This window comes from Macaca thibetana, chromosome 5 (genome assembly GCF_024542745.1).
Source record: "Macaca thibetana thibetana isolate TM-01 chromosome 5, ASM2454274v1, whole genome shotgun sequence".
NCBI classification, from domain to species: Eukaryota; Metazoa; Chordata; class Mammalia; order Primates; family Cercopithecidae; genus Macaca; species Macaca thibetana.
Window position 1 is genome coordinate 147505538 of NC_065582.1, and position 23410 is coordinate 147528947.

The 23410-nt window shown below is 42.5% G+C and overlaps 1 protein-coding gene across 3 annotated transcripts in view; it reads right to left on the bottom strand.

The window, feature by feature from the left end:
• Positions 1 to 7786: 7786 nt before the first annotated feature.
• WDR19 (WD repeat domain 19) overlaps positions 7787 to 23410 on the bottom strand; it is a 94122-nt gene continuing 78498 nt past the window's right edge. For all 3 annotated transcript variants that reach the window (XM_050790331.1, XM_050790332.1, XM_050790333.1), the window contains 6 exons: positions 20895 to 20976; positions 18953 to 19103; positions 16792 to 16915; positions 15731 to 15807; positions 15295 to 15419; positions 7787 to 8103 (listed from right to left, as the gene is read on the bottom strand). In XM_050790331.1, coding sequence (XP_050646288.1) covers positions 15308 to 15419; positions 15731 to 15807; positions 16792 to 16915; positions 18953 to 19103; positions 20895 to 20976 — 546 coding nt within the window. In that variant the 3' untranslated portion in view covers positions 7787 to 8103; positions 15295 to 15307. The remainder of the gene's footprint in view (positions 8104 to 15294; positions 15420 to 15730; positions 15808 to 16791; positions 16916 to 18952; positions 19104 to 20894; positions 20977 to 23410) is intronic.

The window sequence follows — 23410 nt, forward strand, 5'->3', positions numbered from 1 at the left end:
TCTCCCAGTTAGGCTACTCAGGGATCAGGGACCCACTTGAGCAGGGATTCTGTCCCTTCTCAGATCTCAACCTCCGTGTTGGGAGATCCACTGCTCTCTTCAAAGCTGTCAGACAGAGTCGTTTGCGTCTGCAGAGGTGTCTCCTGCGTTTGTTTAGTTTACTGTGCCCTGTCCCCAGAGGTGGAGTCTACAGAGACAGGCAGGTTTCCTTGAGCTGCTGTGAGCTCCACCCAGTTCGAGCTTCCCAGCAGCTTTGTTTACCTACTTAAGCCTCAGCAATGGCGGGCGCCCCTCCCCCAGCCTCGCTGCTGCCTTGCCGGTAGATCACAGACTGCTGCGCTAGCAATGAGGGAGGCTCCGTGGGTGTGGGACCCTCCCGGCCAGGTGTGGGATATGATCTCCTGGTGTGCCTGTTTGCTTAAAGCGCAGTATTGGGGTGGGAGTTACCCGATTTTCCAGGTGTTGTGTGTCTCAGTTCCCCTGGCTAGGAAAAGGGACTCCCTTCCCCCTTGCGCTTCCCAGGTGAGGCAATGCCTCGCCCTGCTTCAGCTCTCGCTGGTCGGGCTGCAGCAGCTGACCAGCACCGATCGTCCGGCACTCCCCAGTGAGATGAACCCAGTACCTCAGTTGAAAATGCAGAAATCACCGGTCTTCTGTGTCGCTCGCGCTGGGAGTTGGAGACTGGAGCTGCTCCTATTCGGCCATCTTGCTCCGCCCCCCTCTCTGCATTTTCAACTGAGGTACTGGGTTCATCTCACCGGGGTGTGTCGGACAGTTGGCGCTGGTCCGCAGGTGCATCCCGACCAGCGAGAGCTGAAGCAGGGCGAGGCATCGCCTCACCTGGGAAGCGCAAGGGGGAAGGGAATTCCTTTTCCTAGCCAAAGGAAATTGAGACACACAACACCTGGAAAATAGGGTAACTCCCACCCTAATACTGTGCTTTACCAAGGGTCTTAGCAAATGGCACAGCAGGAGATTATATCCCACACCTGGCCCAGAGGGTCCCATGCCCACGGAGCCTCCCTCATTGCTAGCACAGCAGTCTGAGATCTAACTGCAAGATGTCAGTGAGGCTGGGGGAGGGGTGCCCGCTATTGCTGAGGCTTAAGTAGGTAAACAAAGCCGCTGGGAAGCTCGAATTGGGTGGAGCCCACCACAGCTCAAGGAGGCCAGCCTGCCTCGGTAGACTCCTCCTCTGGGGACAGGGCATAGCTAAACAAAAAGCAGCAGAAACCTCAGCAGAGGTAAATGCCCCTGTCTGACAGCTTTGAAGAGGGCAGTGGATCTCCCAGCACGGAGGTTGAGATCTGAGAACGGACAGACTGCCTGCTGAAGTGGGTCCCTGACCCCTGAGTAGCCTAACTGGGAGACATCCCCTGCTAGGTGCAGACCGACACCTCACACCTCACATGGCGGGGTACACCCCTGAGACGAAGCGTCCAGAGCAAGAATCACACAGCAACACTTGCTGTTCAGCAATATTCTATCTTCTGCAGCCTCCGCTGCTGATACCCAGGCAAACAGGGTCTGCAGTGGGCCTCAAGCAAACTCCAACAGACCTACAGCTGAGGGTCCTGTTAGAAGGAAAACTAACAAACGGGACACCCACACCAAAACCCTGTCAGTACGTCACCATCATCAAAGACCAAAGGCAGATAAAACCACAAAGATGGGGAAAAAGCAGTGCAGAAAAGCTGGAAATACAAAAAATCAGAGCGCATCTCCCCCTCCAAAGGAACGCAGCTCATCGCCAGCAACGGAACAAAGCTGGACAGAGAATGACTGACAAGAGAAGAAGGCTTCAGTCGATCAAACTTCTCAGAGCTAAAGGAGGAACTACATAACCAGCGCAAAGAAACTAAAAACCTTGAAAAAAGAATGGATGAATGGATAACTAGAATTATCAATGCAGAGAAGACCTTAAAAGAACTGATAGAGATGAAAACCATAACACGAGAACTATGTGACAAATGCACAAGCTTCAGTAACCGACTCAATCAACTGGAAGAAAGAGTATCAGCAATTGAAGATCAAATGAATGAAATGAAGTGAGAAGTGTAGAGAAAAAAGAGTAAAAAGAAATGAACAAAGCCTTCAAGAAATATGGTATTATGTGAAAAGACCAAATCTACGTCTTGATCGGTGTGCCTGAAAGTGACGGGGAAAATGGAACCAAGTTGGAAAACACTCTGCAGGATATCATCCAGGAGAACTTCCCCAACCTAGTAGGGCAGGCCAACATTCAAATTCAGGAAATACAGAGAACGCCACAAAGATACTCCTCGAGAAGAGCAACTCCAAGACACATAATTGTCAGATTCACCAAAGTTGAAATGAAGGAAAAAATGTTAAGGGCAGCCAGAGAGAAAGGTCGGGTTACCCACAAAGGGAAGCCCATCAGACTAACAACAGATCTCTCGGCAGAAAGTCTCCAAGCCAGAAGAGAGTGGGGGCCGATATTCAACATTCTTAAAGAAAAGAATTTTAAACCCAGAATTTCGTATCCAGCCAAACTAAGTTTCATAAGTGAAGGAGAAATAAAATCCTTTACAGACAAGCAAATGCTGAGAGATTTTGTCACCACCAGGCCTGCCCTACAAGAGATCCTGAAGGAAGCACTAAACATGGAAAGGAACAACCGGTACCAGCCATTGCAAAACATGTCAAAATGTAAAGTCCATCAATGCTAGGAAGAAACTGCATCAACTAATGAGCAAAATAACCAGCTAATATCATAACGACAGGATCAAGTTCACACATAACAATATTAACCTTAAATGTAAATGGACTCAATGGTCCAATTAAAAGACACAGACTGGCAAACTGGATAAAGAGTCAAGACCCATCAGTCTGCTGTATTCAGGAGACCCATCTCACACGCAGAGACACACATAGGCTCAAAATAAAGGGATGGAGGAAGATCTACCAAGCAAATGGAAAACAAAACAAAACAAAAAGCAGGGGTTGCAATCCTAGTCTCTGATAAAACAGACTTTAAACCATCAAAGATCAAAAGAGACAAAGAAGGCCATTACATAATGGTAAAGGGATCAGTTCATCAGGAAGAGCTAACTATCCTAAATATATATGCACTCAATACAGGAGCACCCAGATTCATAAAGCAAGTCCTTAGAGACTTATAAAGAGACTTAGACTCCCATATAATAATAATGGGAGACTTCAACACCCCACTGTCAACATTAGAGAGATCAATGAGACAGAAAGTTAACAAGGATATCCAGGTATTGAACTCAACTGTGCACCAAGCAGACCTAATAGACATCTACAGAACTCTCCACCTCAAATCAACAGAATATACATTCTTCTCAGCACCACATCGCACTTATTCCAAAATTGACCACGTAATTGGAAGTAAAGCACTCCTCAGCAAATGTACAAGAACAGAAATTATAACAAACTGTCTCTCAGACCACAGTGCAATCAAACTAGAACTCAGGACTCAGAAACTCAATCAAAACTGCTCAACTACATGGAAACTGAACAACCTGCTCCTGAATGACTACTGGGTACATAACGAAATGAAGGCAGAAATAAAGATATTCTTTGAAACCAATGAGAACAAAGATACAACATACCAGAATCTCTGGGACACATTTAAAGCAGTGTGTAGAGGGAAATTTATGCCCACAAGAGAAAGCAGGAAAGATCTAAAATTGACACCCTAACATCACAATTAAAAGAACTAGAGAAGCAAGAGCAAACACATTGAAAAGCTAGCAGAAGGCAAGAAATAACCAGGATCAGAGCAGAACTGAAGGAGATAGAGACACAAAAAACCCTCCAAAAAATCAATGAATCCAGGAGATGGTTTTTTGAAAAGATCAACAAAATTGATAGACTGCTAGCAAGACTAATAAAGAAGAAAAGAGAGAAGAATTAAATAGATGCAATAAAAAATGATAAAGGGGATATCACCACTGACCCCACAGAAATACAAACTACCATCAGAGAATACTATAAACACCTCTACGCAAATAAACTAGAAAACCTAGAAGAAATGGATAATTTCCTGGACACTTACACTCTCCCAAGACTAAACTAGGAAGAAGTTGAATCCCCAAATAGACCAATAGCAGGCTCTGAAATTGAGGCAATAATTAATAGCCTACCAACCAAAAAAAGTCCAGGAGCAGACGGATTCACAGCTGAATTCTACCAGAGGTACAAGGAGGAGTTGGTACTATTCCTTCTGAAACTATTCCAATCAATAGAAAAAGAGGGAATCCTCTCTAACTCATTTTAGGAGGCCAACATCATCCTGATACCAAAGCGTGACAGAGATACAATAAAAAGAGAATTTTAGACCAATATCCCTGATGAACATCGATGCAAAATCCTCAATAAAATACTGGCAAACCAAATGCAGCAGCACATCAAAAAGCTTATCCACCATGATCAAGTGGGCTTCATCCCTGGGATGCAAGGCTGGTTCAACGTACGCAAATCAATAAACGTAATCCAGCATATAAACAGAACCAAAGACAAAAACCACATGATTATCTCAATAGATGCACAAAAGGCCTTTGACAAAATTCAACAGCCCTTCATGCTAAAAACTCTCAAAAAATAAATTCAGTATTGATGGAACATATCTCAAAATAATAAGAGCTATTTATGACAGACCCACAGGCAATATCATACTGAATGGGCAGAAACTGGAAGCATTCCCTTTGAAAACTGGCACAAGACAGGGATGCTCTCTCTCACCACTGCTATTCAACATAGTACTGGAAGTTCTGGCTAGGGCAATCAGGCAAGAGAAAGAAATAAAAGGTATTCAGTTAGGAAAAGAAGAAGTCAAATTGTCCCTGTTTGCAGATGGCATGATTGTATATTTAGAAAACCCCATCATCTCAGCCCAAAATCTCCTTAAGCTGATAAGCAACTTAAGCAAAGTCTCAGGATACAAAATCAATGTGCAAAAATCACAAGCATTCTTATACACCAGTAACAGACAAACAGAGAGCCAAATCATGAATGAACTTCCATTCACAATTGCTTCAAAGAGAATCAAATACCTAGGAATCCAACTTACAAGGGATGTAAAGGACCTCTTCAAGGAGAACTGCAAACCACTGCTCAGTGAAATAAAAGAGGACACAAACAAATGTAAGAACATACCATGCTCATGGATAGGAAGAATCAATATTGTGAAAATGGCCATACTGCCCAAGGTAATTTATAGATTCAATGCCATCCCCATTAAGCCACCAATGACTTTCTTTACAGAATTGGAAAAAACTGCTTTAAAGTTCATATGGAACCAAAAAAGAGCCTGCATTGCCAAGATAATCCTAAGCCAAAAGAACAAAGCTGGAAGCATCACGCTACCTGACTTCAAACTATACTACAAGGCTACAGCAACCAAAACAGCATGGTGCTGGCACCAAAACAGAGATATAGACCAATGGAACAGAACAGAGCCCTCAGAAATAACACCACACATCTACAGCCATTTGATCTTTGACAAACCTGATAAAAACAAGAAATGGGGAAAGGATTCCCTATTTAATAAATGGTGCTGGGAAAATTGGTTAGCCATAAGTAGAAAGCTGAAACTGGATCCTTTCCTTACTCCTTGTATGAAAATTAATTCAAGATGGATTAGAGACTTAAATGTTAGACCTAAAACCATAAAAACCCTAGAGGAAAACCTAGGTAATACCATTCAGGACATAGGCATGGGCAAGGACTTCATGTCTAAAACACCAAAAGCAACGGCAACAAAAGCCAAAATTGACAAATGGGATCTAATTAAACTAAAGAGCTTCTGCACAGCAAAAGAAACTACCATCAGAGTGAACAGGCAACCTACAGAATGGGAGAAAATTTTTGCAATCTACTCATCTGACAAAGGGCTAATATCCAGAACCTACAAAGAACTGAATCAAATTTACAAGAAAAAAGCCCATCAAAAAGTGGGCAAAGGATATGAACAGACACTTCTCAAAAGAAGACGTTCATACAGCCAACAGACACATGAAAAAATGCTCATCATCACTCACCATCAGAGAAATGCAAATCAAAACCACAATGAGATACCATCTCACACCAGTTAGAATGGCAATCATTAAAAAATCAGGAAACAGGTGCTGGAGAAGATGTGGAGAAATAGGAACACTTTTACACTGTTGGTGGGACTGTAAACTAGTTCAACCATTGTGGAAAACAGTATGGCAATTCCTCAAGGATCTAGAACTAGAAATACCATTTGACCCAGCCATCCCATTACTGGGGATATACCCAAAGGATTGTAAGTCATGCTGCTATAAAGACACATGCACACATATGTTTATTGCGGCACTACTCACAATAGCAAAGGCTTGGAATCAACCCAGACGTCCATCAGTGACAGACTGGATTAAGAAAACGTGGCACATATACACCATGGAATACTATGCAGCCATTAAAAAGGATGAGTTCGTGTCCTTTGTAGGGACATGGATGCAGCTAGAAACCATCATTCTCAGCAAACCATCGCAAGAACAGAAAACCAAATACTGCATGCTCTCACTCATAGGTGGGAATTGAACAATGAGATCACTTGGACACAGGAAGGGGAACATCACACACCGGGTCCTATTGTGGGGAGGGGGTAGGGCAGAGGGATAGCATTAGGAGATATACCTAATGTAAATGACGAGTGAATGGGTGCAGCACACCAATATGGCACATGTATACATATGTAACAAACTTGCACAGCCATTTTGTTACTTACAAATCATTCAGCTTTATCTTTCATCTTGTTAAATGTTGGCAGTTATGTAGCACCATGGTTTGATCTCTTAACGTTATTGACGGGGTAGATTATTTGTACTAGGTTGAGTGGCTTCCTAAACAAGCTCCAGTATGAGTATGCTCATGGGTGAAAGTCTAAGGCCTGTAACTCCCAAAGTAGAATCTACCCACCCTCACAGTCCTAGGTGCCTGTGGTTGTTATTTCTACAGCCTTACAATATACCTCCAGGCATATTAGAGGAAGCAGGGGACTGTGGGTAGGTTTTATGATAATAACTTTGTACCACTTAGTAAAGCCAAGGCCTCTGGCCTGTTCTCTGGCTGGTCATTGGGAGGGAAGGACAGGTCCTAAAGCTGGAGGCATCATGCAGGTGGGATACTTGGATGCTATACAACATTACTGGCACCTTGGGCCCTAGCTTAGGCCCCTGGGTACCACTGTAATGCTCAGGTTGCTGGGGCCATACTGTAAAATATCATCGGATTCATTCACAGTTGACCTCCTGACTCATTTCTGTCAGCTGCTCACTTTGGTGACTGGCCTTGGATGGCCTAGGAAGCATGTACTGATGTGGGAAAAGTATGGACTCCCTTGGAGAGAGAGTGTGTGTGTGTGTACTGATGGTGTGTGCTGTATGTGTGATATGGGGAAAGAACCTTTACGCAGTCTCAGAGAAGATTCCAAATAATGTATGTTTTCAGGGGTAGTCAAATGACTTAATTTTGTGATGGGAATTCTGTAGTATGCAGTAGAATGATTTGGCAGATATAAGCTGATAGTTTCATTCATTCTTTACAAGACTGGTTTTCCTAATTTCCTAAATTTTGATTTCCTAATTAATTGCTTCTGGGCTGATTCTGCTTGCTGTGATTTGTATAAACTTCTCATTTCAAGCTTTTTACACTGTTCACATCTGTGTTGCCCAAACTTGACAATGTGCTTCAGAGCTACCTTTATCTCTTTTTCTGTCTCCAAATCCAGGAAAATGTCACAAATGGTTAGATATTTGATTATCTAGATAAAATATCTAGTCAACAATTTTATTTTAAAGTATTTCAAAATACAAAAGTTATCAAAAAGCTGAATATTTACAATTATGTCATAGGTTACTATTAACAGTGCAGAGGATAGAGTGTGTAAGACTTTGAAGAGGAAATATACAAAGTACAATAAACAGCAAGGTTACATATCATCGTTTTGCCACTGTACAGAAGTGGGAAGTGCCGACCTGGAGAGGTCACTGTTGGTTCATTTCTCTGTATCCAGAAAGGACCGTCTCTTAAATGCACCAGGGGAGGAAACAGCCTCCTGTGGAAAATGCTGTCTTCTCAAGAGCATTGTATCTAGAAGGGACAAAGAGAACACATGCTTCTAGAAGGGTTTCAAATAATGGCTAGCATTTAATAATAAAGCCAAACATACTGAAAAGAATTTTTTGCCCGTTTCTAGAATGTGGAACAGGAAACATTCAAGTTGGAAATCTCCAGCCTGTAATTTGCATCAAGTTTCGGTACTAGCCTTGCCAACTGACTCAAATTGTGTGGGCAAGCTCTTGAGCCTTTGTAATGAAGGAAGGATGCTGATAACAGCCACCTCACTGGGAAGAACGAATGCAAAGTGCTCAGAAATTAATTTGTAGGAAAAATTTTCCTGAAATTAAAGTTATATTTGTTTAAAAGCCAGTGAACAACAGCTTCAACCAGTATTCACTGTATAAGGATGCTTACAGTGACTGTGTGTGTGTGTGTGGTTTTTTTTTTTTTTTCCCCTAGGAGATGGGGTCTTGTTGCATTGCCCAGGCTGGATTACTGTGGCTCTTCATAGGCATGATCATAGTCTCCTAGAGCCCTGAACTCCTGGGCTCAAGTGATTCTCACGCCTCAGCCTCCTGAGTAGCTGGGACTGGGGCACAGGCTCTGCGCCTGGCTATAGTGACATATTTGAAGGACAGTGCACAATCATAACTCAGTGAAGACATATCTGCAAGGAGCTATGATGCACCATGGTCTGGTTCCTTGAAGTTTTCTGTAAAGCATTATCTAATGCCGTGATAGTGTGTGGAGAGGTTCTGTGGATGTTTTTTAAAAATACAAGGTTCCACTTGCAGTTTAATCTTCCCATAGATAACAGTTAGAAACTTGCGACAAAATCTGAATTTTTTTTTGTCTTTAGAAGGCCAGGAATGGTCGCTCACACCTGTAATCCCAACACTTTGGGAGGCTGAGGTGAGAGGATCACTTGAGTCCAGGAGTTCAAGACCAGCCTGGGCAATACAGTGAGACCCCATCTCTTAAAAAAAAAAAAAAAAAAAAAAAGGTGGTACGTGCCTGTAGTCCTAGCTACCTGGAAGGCTGAGGCAGGAAGGTCATTTGAGCCCAGGAGTTTGAGGCTGCAGTGAACGATTATTGTGGCCCTGCACCCCAGCCCAGGCAACAGAGGGAGATACCGTCTCAAAAAAAAAAAAAAAAAAAAAAAAAAAATTAGAAGGTCAGTGAGCTAGAATAGAGATCAAAACTATCCAATATGAACAGAGAAAAAAGAGGAAAGAATTTTAGTGACTTTAGATATCAAGTAGTCACAGATATTACTGGAGTTCCAGAATGAGAAGATAGAAAGGGATAGAAAAAGTATTGGAAGAAATAATGGCTCAAAATGTCCCAATTGAGGGAAAAATATAAACATACAGATTCAAGAATTCTAGGAAATCCTAAGTTAAAAAAATTTAAAAACCACACCCAGGCAAGTATAGTCAAAATTCTGGAAACCAAAAATAAAGAATGCCTTGAATGTAGCCAGAAAGAAACCAGTAAACTCAAGGGAACAATGAAGTTTGATATTGGAGACAATCGTGAAAGTGCTTTAAGAAAACCTCAGAATTGCATATCAAGCTAAAATACCCCCAAAAATGAAGGAAAATAAAAACAGAGAAGAAGTCACCAGCAAACCTGTACGTGTAAGAAATGTCAAAGGAAGTACTTCAGGCTGAAAGGAAATAATACCATATGGAAACTTGGATTCAGGCAAGAATAACATGGAAATTATAAATGTGGGTAAATGTAAAGCTACACTGTAGTTTTTTCTTTATAATTTCCTTTAAAAAGAGACAACTAAAGAAAAATTATATCATTGTATTACAGGATTTAGAATGTGTACATATGTATATTTGTGTGTTTATATATATATATAAAATAGGATATTAATCAAGTACAAAATTTTGCAAAGACATAGGTAAAAAGTCTATAGAAGAATCAAATGAAATATGAAAATATATTTAGTCAAATAGAAGGCAAGACAAGAGGAACTGAACTAAAAGTGGATAGGACAAATAAAAAACAAGTAACAAAATTGTAGACCTAAATTCAGCCTTATAACACTCGGGGGAAAAAAAAAATCACAACAGAGGAAAACTGCAGACCAGTATCCCTCATGAACACAGACACAATATTCTCAATAGCAAAATAATCCAGCATTAGGATAATACATCATGATCAAGTGAGTTTATCTCCAGAATAAAAGTTGGCTTTCACACTTGAAAATCAATATAACTTACCATATAAATATAACTTACCACATAAATATAACTTACCATATACCATATAAATGTTATATATATGTTATATATATAACATATAAAAGTTAAATATAACTTACCATATAAAATAAATATAACTTACTATTAAAGGGGAAAAGCCATATAATCTCGATAGAAAAAAAGCATTTGACAAAATCTGTCACCTAGTAAACTAGAAGGAAACTTCCACAATTTGTTAGGAGACTCTCTGAAAAACCTTACATCATGATAGTGAAATACTAAATGCCTTCCCCCAACACTGAGAACAAGACAAGGATGTTGACTCTACTATTACACAACATTGTAGAGGAGGTTCTAGCCAGTGCATATGAGAAGAAAAATAAAAGTTATAAAGATTGGAAAGATAAGTAAATTTTTTGTTTATTTGTAAACGACTACACAGAAAATCTGAAGGATTCTACAGTACAACTACTAGACATAAGTCAATTTAGAAAGGTTACAGGATGCAAGGTCAATATATAAAAATTAATTGCACTTTCCTATGTAAACAATTAGGAAATGAAAAAAATTAAATTTCATTTAGTATTAAAATCTCCCCAAATTATTTAGAAATAAATTTAACAAAAGATACGAAAGACTTCTTTATTCAAAACTGCAAAATAGGCCGGGCACGGTGGCTCACACCTGTAATCCCAGCACTTTGGGAGGCTGAGGCGGGTGGATCACCTGAGGTCAGGAGTTCCAGACTAGCCTGGCCAACGTGGTGAAACCCCGTCTCTACTAAAAATACAAAAATTAGCTGGACGTGGTGATGGGCACCTGTAATCCTAGCTACGAGGGGCTGAGGCAGGAGAATGGCTTGAACCCGGGAGGCAGAGGTTGCAGTGAGCCGAGATTGCACCATTGCACTCTGGCCTGGGTGATAAGTTGAAACTCCATCTCAAAAACAAAAAACCCTGCAAAATAGTGATGAGTAATTGAAAAAGATCTAAATAAATGTAGAGATATACCATATTCATAGACTGGCAGACTGTTGTTAAAGATGTCAGTTCTCAAAATGATCTACAGAATCAATGTAACTGTTGTGATAGGCAGAATTCTAGGATTGTCCCTAAATTTCCCACACCCAGTGATACTTATCCTGTGTAATACCTTCCTCTTGAGTGTGGGCAGGGCTTGTGATATGATGTGATAATAACCATATTAGGTTTAATTATATGATAGAGATGAAGGAATTTTGCAGATGTAGTTAAGGTCCCAATCAATAGACTCTGAATTAATCAAAAGAGAGTTTGTGTTGGGCTTCACTAATCAGGTGAACCCTTTATAATAGGGTCCAGACTTTCCCTGAAGGGAGAGATTGTAAATATGAGATATGATCTTACACTGGACTTGAAGCAGTTTCATGTTGTGGGGAGGGTCACATGTCAGGAAACTGCCTGTAGGAGCTAAGGGCTTCAGTCCTCTGACCATAAAGATCAGAATCTTCCCCCACCGTCCCCAAAGAAAACAAAACCCAACAGACTGGAAAAAGACTTCAGATAAGATTGCAGCTCCAACCAACACTATGATTATAGCCTTGTGAGACCCTGAAGAGAAGACCCAGCTAAGCCATACCTAGACTACTGACCCATAACCATAGAAATTGTGAGATAATAAATGTGTGTTATTTTAAGATGCTAAATTTGTGATAATTTGTTATATAGCAACAAAATTAATACAAGTCCCAATCACAATTTGAGCAGGTTTATAAAACAGAATTTGAGAAACTGATTCTAAAATTGTCTACAAAGATAAAAAGAATAACAGCCAAAACAATCTTGGAAAAAAACATGACAAATTGGAGGGTCCACAATACCTGACTTTAAGAGATTCTATAAAGCCACAGTAATCAAAATAGCGTAGTATTAAAATAAGGGAGAAGCACATCAATGCCAAAGAAGAGAGGGTCCAGAAATAGGCCCACATTTTATATCCATTTGAGGGGAAGAAAATCCAGCCCTTCCTCACACTGGAAACAAAAATTATTTCAAGATAAATTGCAGATCTAGAGCTTCTAGAAGAAAACAGGAAAATGTTTCTGACTTGTTAGTAGGCAATATATATATATATAAAAACACACATATATATTTAGGACAAAGAAGGCAATACCCATAAAATTTTAAATTTAAAAATTAATGAATTATAATTCATCAAAATCAAAACCTGCTCATCAAAAGACACCATTCAGAAAAATAAATGGGAAGCCACGGCGTGTAATATTTGCAAAATATATGTGACAAAGAACTTGTATCTAGAATACATACACAAAAAACTTACAACTCAAATAGACAATAATCCAGTGTCAATGAGGAAAATTTGTCTTTTCAGCAAATTCTGCCAGGTCACCTGGATATCTACATGCAAAAGAAGGAAGCTGGATCCCTATCTCACACCAGACACAAAAACTAAGTGGATCAAAGACCTAAATGTAAGAGTAATAACTACAAAACTCCTAGAAGGAAACAGGTGCAAATCTTCATGACCTTGGAGTAGGCACTGTTTTCATTTAGAGATGGGGTCTTGCTATGTTGCCTAGGCTGGTCTTGAACTCCTGGACTCAAGCAATCCTGACTCAGCCTCCTGAGTAGCTGGGATAACAGGTGCATGCCACTGTGCCCAGTTTACACAATAGTTGATTGGCTGGTTGGTTTTTCGAGACAAAGGGGCTCGCTCAGTCTGTTGCCCAGGCTGGAGTACAGTGGCTTGATCACAGCTCACTTCAGCCTCAGCCTCCTGGGCTCAAGTGATCTCCTGCCTCAGCCTCCCAAGCAACGGGAACTACAGGTGTATGTTACCATACCTGGCTAATTCTTTTACTTTATTTTTGTAGGGACACTGTCTTACTATGTTGCCCAGGGTGGTCTCGAACTTCTGAGCTCAAGTGATCCTACCACTTTGGCCTTCCAAAGCACTGGGATTATAAGCATGAGCCACTGTGCCCAGCCTGGCAATGGTTTTTGATACAATACCAAAAGCATAAGCAACCAAAGGGGCGGGGGAACCAAACAGATAAATTGGACTTCATCAAAATAAAATACTTGTGCATGAAACAATGCTATCAAGGTCGAGCACGGTGGCTCATGCCTGTAGTCCCAGCACTTTGGGAGGCCGAGGTAGGAGGATTGTTTGAGCCCAGGAGTTCGAGACCAACCTGCACAATGTGGCAAGACCCTGCCTCTATTAAGGGGAAAAAAACCCCCACAAGAAAATACTTCCAAATCATATATATGATACAGAACTTGTATCTAGAACATATAAAGAACTCTTAGAACTGAACAATAAAAAGACAAACACCCAGCTGGGTGCGGTGGCTCACGCCTGTAATCCCAGCACTTTGGGAGGCTGAGGCTGGCGAATCACATGAAGTCAGGAGTTCGAGACCAGCCTGGCCAACATGGTGAAACCCACCCGTCTCTACTAAAAATACAAAAGTTAGCCGAGCGTGGTGGCACATGCCTGTAGTCCTAGCTACTCAGGGGCTGAGGCATGAGAATCACCAGAATCTGGGAGGCGGAGGTTGCAGTGAGCCAAGATCATGCCACTGCACTCTAGCCTAGGCAACAGAGCAAGACTCTGTCTAAAAAAAAAAAAAAAAAAAAAAAGGCAGACAACAGCTGTTGGCAGGGATGTGGAGTGGAGGGACGAACGCTTGTGTGCAGCTGGTGGGAATGTAAGAGGGTGCAATTGCTGTGGAAAACATTTTGGAGTGGTCAGGGAAGGGCAAGAAGGCCAGTGGGGCTGCAACATGGTGAGTAATCAGACCTGAGGCAGGAGGAGGAGGTTGGGCCTGTTCATGGATAGCCTTGGAGGTTCTTGTAGGTGCAATAAAAAGCCAAGAGAACCATGAACCAGATATACTGGAGATAGCCTGAAAGCCCTTGCTCATGGGGGCTAAGGGTGAGAGGAATCTAGATAACATGTAGGGTTTCTGTCCTGTCCAACTGGTTGGATGGAGCTGCCGCTTCCTGAGGAAGGGAAAACAGAGAGGTTGTTGGGGGAGCCTCGACTCCTGTTTAACCAGGCTAAGTGTGAGATACCGTGTCAGAGGTGAATTACTTTCACTTCTCCCTTTGGTAAAAGAATATCCTGAGCTTTGGCAGGGCTTTTGGCTTCTCAATTAAAGACTACATTTCCCTGTCTTCCTCTGCAGTATGTGTGGCCACGAGTAAGTGCTTCCAATGGAATGAAGTAGAAGGAATATGTGCAGCTTCCATGTGACAAAAATGGGACTTGGAAAGAAAAAGAAATGGAGATTATTTCCAAATCTCTGGAAGCCAACATTTTTACAATATATTCTCCTGAATTATATCACAGACCCTAAAAAACAAAAACAAAAACAAAACAAAACAAAAAAAACACTTTTATTAGCTGACTCTAGTTTTAATGGTGTGATTAAAAAGACCCCTGTGAGATTTGAAAAAATCTGTCTAGTCTGAATGATGCTGCTTGGCCAAACCACCTTTGTATGGAGACGATAATGCCTGCGTTTTAGCATTAAAAAAAACACATCAAATGTGGTTGTCAGATTGTTCAAATCTGGCAAGTTCCATGATGCACTAAAAGGAGTTGATACCGATACACAGTAAAAAGCTGCATGCGACCGGGCGCGGTGGCTCAAGCCTGTAATCCCAGCACTTTGGGAGGCCGAGACGGGTGGATCACAAGGTCAGGAGATCGAGACCATCCTGGCTAACATGGTGAAACCCCGTCTCTACTAAAAAATATTAAAAAACTAGCCAGGCGAGCTGGCGGGTGCCTGTAGTCCCAGCTCCTTGGGAGGCTGAGGCAGGAGAATGGCGTAAACCCGGGAGGCAGAGCTTGCAGTGAGCCGAGATCCGGCCACTACACTCCAGCCTGGGAGACAGAGCGAGACTCTTAAAAAAAAAAAAAAAAAAAAAAAAGCTGCATGCACGCTGTGGACCCTCGCGCCCAGAAGGCACGTGGGTGCTCTGCCACTCACCTGCACATGCCGCTCACAGTTCCTCCTCCGTTCGCAGGTACTGGGTACAGTCTGAAATCTTTTTCAGTTGAGCAGCGTTTAATCTTTCTGAACACATAGGACATGTGCTTTCAGTGTTTAGCATGCTGATTAGGGGAGGGAAAGACAGAGTAAATTAAATATGTAACATTCCTTTAGCTTTGGGTTACTCTAATGAGAAAGACAACTACTTTCTGTCTACACCTCCTAATACATGTCCACCATGCAATTTGAGAATCAGAACTATTCAGTCTCATGCAAGATCCTCTTTAAGGATAATATTCTCAAAGACAATTTGAGTCTTTAGAGATCCTTAGGAACACAAATAAACAGAAGGATGCTTCAGAACAAAAGAAGTAGAATGAAAGGCCTGTGTCTGGACAAATCTGTGAGACGGGGTGACATAATGCACACTTACATCTTCAATTCTGAGTACAGAGCAGGGAAGTCACAATGTGGACACACTGTCCAGTCATCTTTCAACATGTGTCGACCCTGGAAACGGTATGTTTAAGAGTTAAATTCATCTTTGCTTTAAAAACTCCCACCGTTACTCATTTTTTTTTTTTTTTTGAGACAGAATCTTGCTTTGTTGACCAGGCTGGAGTGCAGTGGTGCGATCTCAGCTCACTGCAATCTGCACCTCCTGGATTCAAGCGATTCTTCTGCCTCAGACTCCCAAGCAGCTGGGACTGCAGGCGCATGCCACCACGCCCGGCTAATTTTCGTGTTTTTAGTAGAGACGGGGTTTTACCATGTTGGCCAGGCTGGTCTTGAACTCTTGACCTCAAGTGATCCACCCGCCTCGGCCTCCCAAAGTGTTAGGATTACAAGTGTGAGCCACTGCGCCCTGCCTGTTATTCAATTATAATAATTGAACTCCAGTTATAAGTCAGACCTCTAAATTATAAAATCATTGCTATTTCACACAGGTGGGTAACAGATGACATTAAAAGGACTAAAGTTAGGTTTTTGCTTATCAGATTCATGTTTAAAGGAAGAATAATCTTCAATTTTGTGATATCACTACCTGAATTTAGTTTTCTTTAAAATAAAGCTTAAATTAGTCCAGTGAATTACAAATAAACTGATATGTTAAAGTTCTCTGACACTAAGTCTCAATATTACAATAATAAAAACTACTGCTTATTAAGTGCTGCAGCCTGCCAGGATGCCACCAACGCTTCACATGTTAGCTCATCAGTCTGTGGTTGGTGTTGCTGCAGAGGATTGAGCCTGGGACAGTCTGATCCCCGAGTCTGCGCTATTCAGCCCTGCAGTGATAGTGCCTCCACTATTATTATTTGCTTTGAATATCACCTTTAACTGTATTGACCACGAAATAAAATGCCAGATGTTGCAGGAAATTTGAGGGATAAGATTATTTTAAAAGTGAAGAAAATATTGACATACATCAAGTATTCAAATGGGTTACAAATATATATGCAAAGAAAGGGAAATTACTATAAAGGAACTCACTGTTGCAATGCAATATGGGATACTGTTTTTACATCCAGGACAGAGGAGTTCACACTCTGGGAGAAGAAATTTGCAGAATGGACATGGAGTCGTGGCCTCTTCTATCTCAGATGTATCAGGTCTCCTGTGAGGAAGAATCATGTCAATTAAAAATACCGTTTTATTCATGTACCGGGGATGGCAAAGAGAAAGCATATTTGGAAAACCAGGGACACATGACACACCTACTTCATAGTCAGACTCTGGGCTTAGAGAGATACTTACAAGCTCACACCAGCTCTTGATTCACTCCAGGGAGGAGGAAGAGTACTTAGGATTGGTTAGGTTCTAGGTTGTTACATGGGCCACCTTTGGGAACCGGAGTTCATAGCACATTCAATGGCAGAAAGCACGGGTAGGTCTTGTGGTCTTCTCTCTTCTTGTGCTACTGGAGTGGTGAGCTTGGTAATTCTCCTCGGTCTCTCTCTTTTGTGTAACAGAAGTGGTAAAAGCTATACCAGCACTGTCCAATAGAACTGTCTGTGACAATGGAAATGTTCAGATTCTGTGCTGTCTAATATGGTAGCCATAAGCCACATTTGAACACTTGAAATACGGGTAGTGTGAAAAACTAAGTTTTAACTTTTATTCCATTTTAACTAAATTTAAATAGCCACACATGGCTAGCAGATACCATATTGGACCACACAGCTATAAACCATTTGTGCATGGGGAGAGAATGACTAGCATCTCCTCCCAGCCAGAGCCTCAGCTAGTGTGATTCTATGCTGTGGGGGTAAATATGATCTTGCATTTTCTAGTTACCTTCTCCCCACCCCATTCTCCATGCTAGCAGGTATTCTGGGTCAGAGTGATTTGGTCTGAAGCTACTTAGGCTTAAAAAAAGGAGTATTCCACGTACTCCTATCCACCTTAGAGCTCTCTGCCATGAGGGTGGCTCCCAAGTCCAGCTACCAGTGAAGTGTCATTTGCTTCCATTTGTCATTACCAATCCAGTCATCTCCCTGGGCTAAGGTCTGGGTCAAGACTCAGGGACCTGGGTCTCATCATAATGTAATGAACAGGAACCCCAAATGTCATCACTCCTCTGAATAAGTGGTTGTTTAGAATTACTCCATGACTGCAATGACTTTTTTCTTTTCCAAATGCAAGGGCTACTTTTTCCTAGTTTTCCTTTAGAAAAACCAGGCTACTGACGCTTTCTGAAGCGAGGACGTGCCTAAGGGCTTTGGGGCTGCACAGGATTTGGAAATGGGGTCTCCACTGGCAGTGGGCCCGGTGAGCAGGAAGTTCCTCACACTGAGAATGCCCACGATTTTCTATCCCTCTTTGGCAGACGTAGTTCGCTGCTTCTCTCCATCTCCTTGCCAGCAGACCTTTGTTTCCACTTAGCAGCCTTAAGTCCTGTGAGGCAGAGTACTGGCCACGGAGGTGAAAATTGAAGGTCCTGAGGATGGTACCTTCCTGAGCAAAAAGGAGAAGATCCCCCTGACTTCTCATTTCCCTACTTCTTCCTGCCTGGAACGAAGACGTGATGTCTGGGGGTGTGGCAGATGTCTTGCCACCATGAGGAGGAAACCTCTATGCTATGGATGGCAAAGCTGGAAGACGGGGGCATCTGGGTCTGGTGGCATCAAGGCACAGTGACACCAGCCCTGGACTGTGATGCCTTGCATATGAGTCAAATAAATACTGACTTGGTCAAGCTGCTGTTAGGTTTTCTGCTGCTTGGAGCTGAATACAATCCTAATTGCTATGCCCGCCTTTTTTTTTTTTTTTTGACATGGAGTCTCACTCTGTTGCCCAGGCTGGAGTGCAACAGCACAATCTCGGCTCACTGCAACCTCCGCCTCCAAGGTTCAAGTGATTCTCCTGCCCTAGCCTCCTGCGTAGCTGGGACTACAGGTGTGCGCTACTAGGCCTAGCCAATTTTTGTATTTTTAGTAGAGATGGGGTTTCATCATATTGGCCAGGCTGGTCTTGAACTCCTGACCTCAAGTGACTCGTCCACCTCAGCCTCCCAAAGTGTTGGGATTATAGGCGTGAGCCACTATACCTGGCCCCCTGCTGTTTTCTTATTGAACCCGCACATTGGCAGCTACATTTTGGGAAATGCCTTTGAGAAATGTGATTAGATAGCGAAATAGCTGTCTCTGCCTACCTGACCATTCCCTCGATCTTCTTTTTGTATTTGGCATCTATTTTGCTGCGGTATTCAGGCCTCATCAACATAGCTGCGAAGCTGAAAGCAGAGTTCTTCAGGCCTGCCCTGTGGCACTCAATCACAGTTGACGTCAGGATTGGAACAATGTCTGCAAGAGAAAATGGGAGAGCAGTAAGGGCACAGTGTCTCCTGTCCTCAGTGATACAGGCGGGACTCCACCCTGGTTCTGTAGGAAAACAGGGTCATAGCCTCTGAACTTTGCTTTTTCTGCAAAGAACCAGATATGATCTGTTTAATGAGGAAAGTACGTAGCCGTGGGGTCAGGCTAACTGCCCATCAATTGCTTTTCCTTTGATTACACCATGTTCTGCCTTGTAACGCTGGGACCTGCATCCTTTGAGGCAACACTTTGGTGAGTTTCCTTTCACACCTCTTAGATGCATTTTTTTGCATCTGACAGGACTGCTGATAAAAGCATAAGGGGGATTAATGACTTTATGCACTAATCTCTCTGCAGGCATCAAATTCTTTCTTCAGGACAGACACCCAGAATTACTGGCTCAAAAACAGGACCTTTTAAAAAATACTCTTACCACAAATTGCCAAACTGCTTTCTGGAAAGGCCATACCAATCTCCATTCCCACCAGCAGTCATGAGAGTGCTTGTCCTATCCAACACTTTGCCCGCATGGTAGACTTTCATGTAACGATGACGACAAAAATACACTTAAGAGAATATGGGTTGGCCAATTATGACCCATGGACCAAATCTAGCCCTCTGACTTTTTATATGGCCCATGAGCAAAGTATGATTTTTACATTTTTAAATGGTTGAAAAAACATCAAAAGTATTTTTGTGACATGTTAAAAGTGTATGTGGTTAACATTCGTGTCCAAAAAGAAAGCTCTACTGAAACACAGTTATGCCCATTGGCTTATGTATTATTCATGAGAAGATGGCAGAGTTGAGCAGTTGTGACAGAGACCATATGTCTCACGAAGTCTAAAATATTTTACATCTGGCCCTTTACAGAAAAAGTTTGCTGATCCCTGTCACAATGTGACAGGATTTAATTATTTAAGAATGCTATCATGACATGGCTTTAAGAATAGTGGGGCCTTTTCAGAGGCAACACCCTACTGTGCTTGTGAACACAGAGTCAGACTATTATTAGCTGACAATGTGATCTCGGGCAAATGTTATTTCTTTTCTTTTGTCTCAGTTTGTGCAGAAAAGTACTTGTGTGTACAGGCCTGAGACTGTCATCCTTGGAAAGGCTTGAACAGCTAACCCTTGGCTCGCATCTGGAACATAGATTTGGAGACGGTTCCCACCATTTCCAGAACTGATGAGTGGCTCACCGTGCCTAAAATCTTTGTACAAACAATGTGGTTTATGCTGAACACCTGCTCTTTGGGAGCCTGGAAAACTGGGTACATGCCAGGCAGGGGGTGCCTATGTGACCACACCCCAATAAAACTCATGGCTGCTAAGTCTCTAATGAGCTTCTTGGCACTCTACATTTCACCACGTTGTACAAGTCAGTCTTGGAGGAGTTACTGAACTTGCGTCCTGTGTGCTCCACTGTGAAGGGACTCTTGGAGGTCCGTGCCTGCACCTGCTCGCCTTTGGGCGAATCCTTCTGCTCATTTTGCCTCAGATGCTTTTGCTGTGGTAAATCTCAGCTTTGGTACTACCGTGTGTTGACTCTTGTAAATCCTCCCAGTGAAGAATCATCAAACCTGGGAGTGGTCTTGGGGCCCTGACATGCCACTTCACGGAGCTGCTGTGATAATTAAACGAGTTAGTGACAAGGGGAGCCTGCACAAGGGGTGCCATGCCAGCGTGGGGCATGGGGCATGCAGCCTGGGGAGCCTGCACAAGGGGTGCTGTGCCAGCGTGGGGCATGGGGCATGCGGCATGGTAAGTGGTACTTACGTGATGGAAATTTGCTGATGTTGTTGGCCACCCGAATAAGCATGCGAGCCCCTTTCATGTGATCTCCATTTTTAACATGAATCTGAAACAAATGACATATTTTACTCTTCTCATAGTCATTGATTAGCCCCAATTCATGGTTTGTTCCCCCAAATAACTCCTTGATTATGGCCCAGGGTCACTGTGGGATCCTTGTAGACTTTCCTGGCTGATGCCACTGGAGATCCCTCCCCTTTTTCTCTTCAACAGCTGCTGCCTGGCTCCATGGCCTCACCTGCCTCACCTACTCTATGCTCTGCTTTTGACTTTGCCCTAGACCACTTGATATGGTTCAAATCCCCAGTCTATCTCTTACTGGCCATTCTTGGGGGACCAACTTCACCAAGTTGTGGTAAGACCTGAAAGCTGAGTGAGTCAGGAATCAGGCAGAAAGAAAGAGAATGATCTGCTAAAGGAAAGGGGCCCTGTCTGTGCTAAGAGGGCAATGATGGGCGGAAGGCCTCAGACTAGGCAAGGACCAGCAGGGTCGGTGACACATTGAGGGGTGCATTTAGGATGGGGTGAGCCTCGAGAGTCAGCAGGGGCAAGGCCATGAAGCCACTGCAGTCATCCAGGGGTGAGATAAGGAGGCTAAAAAGTGAGGCAGTGGGGAGGAGAGAAGCAGGCAGATGAGGGGTCAGGGCTGCTGATACTTGGTGAGAATGTGCAGGGTGAGTGTGGAATGACGCTAACGCTTGGGGCCAGAGAAAAAGAAAAGGATGAGAGAAGCACCCCTGTGGCTTATGGTGCTAGAAAGCTCTGTTGCAGGAGAGCCTCTGTCAGGAATTCCTATTTTTGCCCCACATCTTCCACCAATGTGTTTCCCCTCCCCCACTGCACTCCTAAAGGCTCCATTTTGCCAGATTCTGTGCTCCCAGGACATTGATGTCACCACTCATGTCTGCAGCTGAGAAAGACTCTCCTCCTTCCAACCCCCATCTTTATGGAAGAAGGGTCCTCCTGACTCTCTGAAGGGAAATGTACTCTTGGAGGTTGCAAGTTATAACTCCAGATGCATTTCCCTTAGAACCAGCATTATAGACCTGTACAGTCTCATGTAGTAGTCATTAGTCATGTATGGCTACTTACATTTAAAAATTAAAATCATATACAATTAAAAATGTAGTTTATCAGCTGTACTAGCTGTATTTTAAGTGCTCCACAGCCAGGTTAGTGGCTACCATATTGAGAAGTACAGATATAGAATAGTTCTATCACTGTAGAAAGTTCTACTGGCCAGTGCTGATATAGACAATAATTAGGATGTAAATCATTCATAACATGACTGCTCTTGTGGACAGGTCAGAGAACCAATTTAGCATTAATATGAAAAGATGTACTGTGACATCAATGAACATTTGAAAAAATATGTCAGTTGGATCTGCCTGTATCTTTACAGAGATATGTATAGATATAAATGTACACATGAATATATGTGACATTTATGTAAGTTGTATTGTGTCTTTTTTCTAGAGTTGAGGTCTCGCTCTGTTGCCCAGGCTGGAGTGCCATGGTGTGACTGTAGCTCAGTGCAGCCTCAAACTCCTGGGCTTAAATGATTCTCCTCCCTCGTCCTCCCAAAGTACTAGGATTACATGTGTGAGCCACCATGCCCAGCCTCATTTATGTAAATTATACATACAAGTACTTGATGTTTGCAGGATCTATTTTTGTTTGTATTGATAATTACTGATTTCAAAAACAATATACACAACTAAACATAATCCCAATTTGGTAAAAAACATGCATTTATAGAAGTACAAAGAATATATACAACACAGTGTTAACAATTGTTATATCTGGACGGTGGACTTAAAGGATGAATTTTTAAAAAATTCTTTTTGATGTTCTTTACACTTCCTTAGTGAACATGTATTATTTTTACATTTGGATGAAAACTAAACAATATTTAAAAAGCAGTGGAATTTTATGAAATCCACTCACAAAATAAATAACAAGTTTCGGATGAACAAAGATGTTTTAAGTAAATCTATTTTTCTGGCACAGGTAATACATTTATATGTTTCAAAATCAAAACAATATAAGAAAGCAGGGCATGGTGGTTCCCATCTGTAATCCCAGCACTTTGGGAGGTCAGGAGTTTGAAACCGGCTTGGCCAACATAGTGAAACTCCATCTCTACTAAAAATACAAAAAAATTAGCTGGGTGTGGTGGTGTGTGCCTGTAATCCCAGCTACTCGGGAGGCTGAGGCAGGAGAATTGCTTGAACCTGGGAGGCAGATGTTGCAGTGAGCCAACACCGTGCCACTGCCTGGGCGACAGAGCAAGACTCCATCTCAAAAACAAAACAAAACAACACACCACACTATAAGAAGATGCACATGGGGAAGCCTGGTCCCCCTCGTCTCCCTGTCCCCACACTGGAGTTGGTGCTGTGCCTCCTGCCCCGTGCCTCATTCCACACAAGGCAGCGTATTGTAGAAGGGTTCTGTATCTTGTTTTGTTACTTAACAAT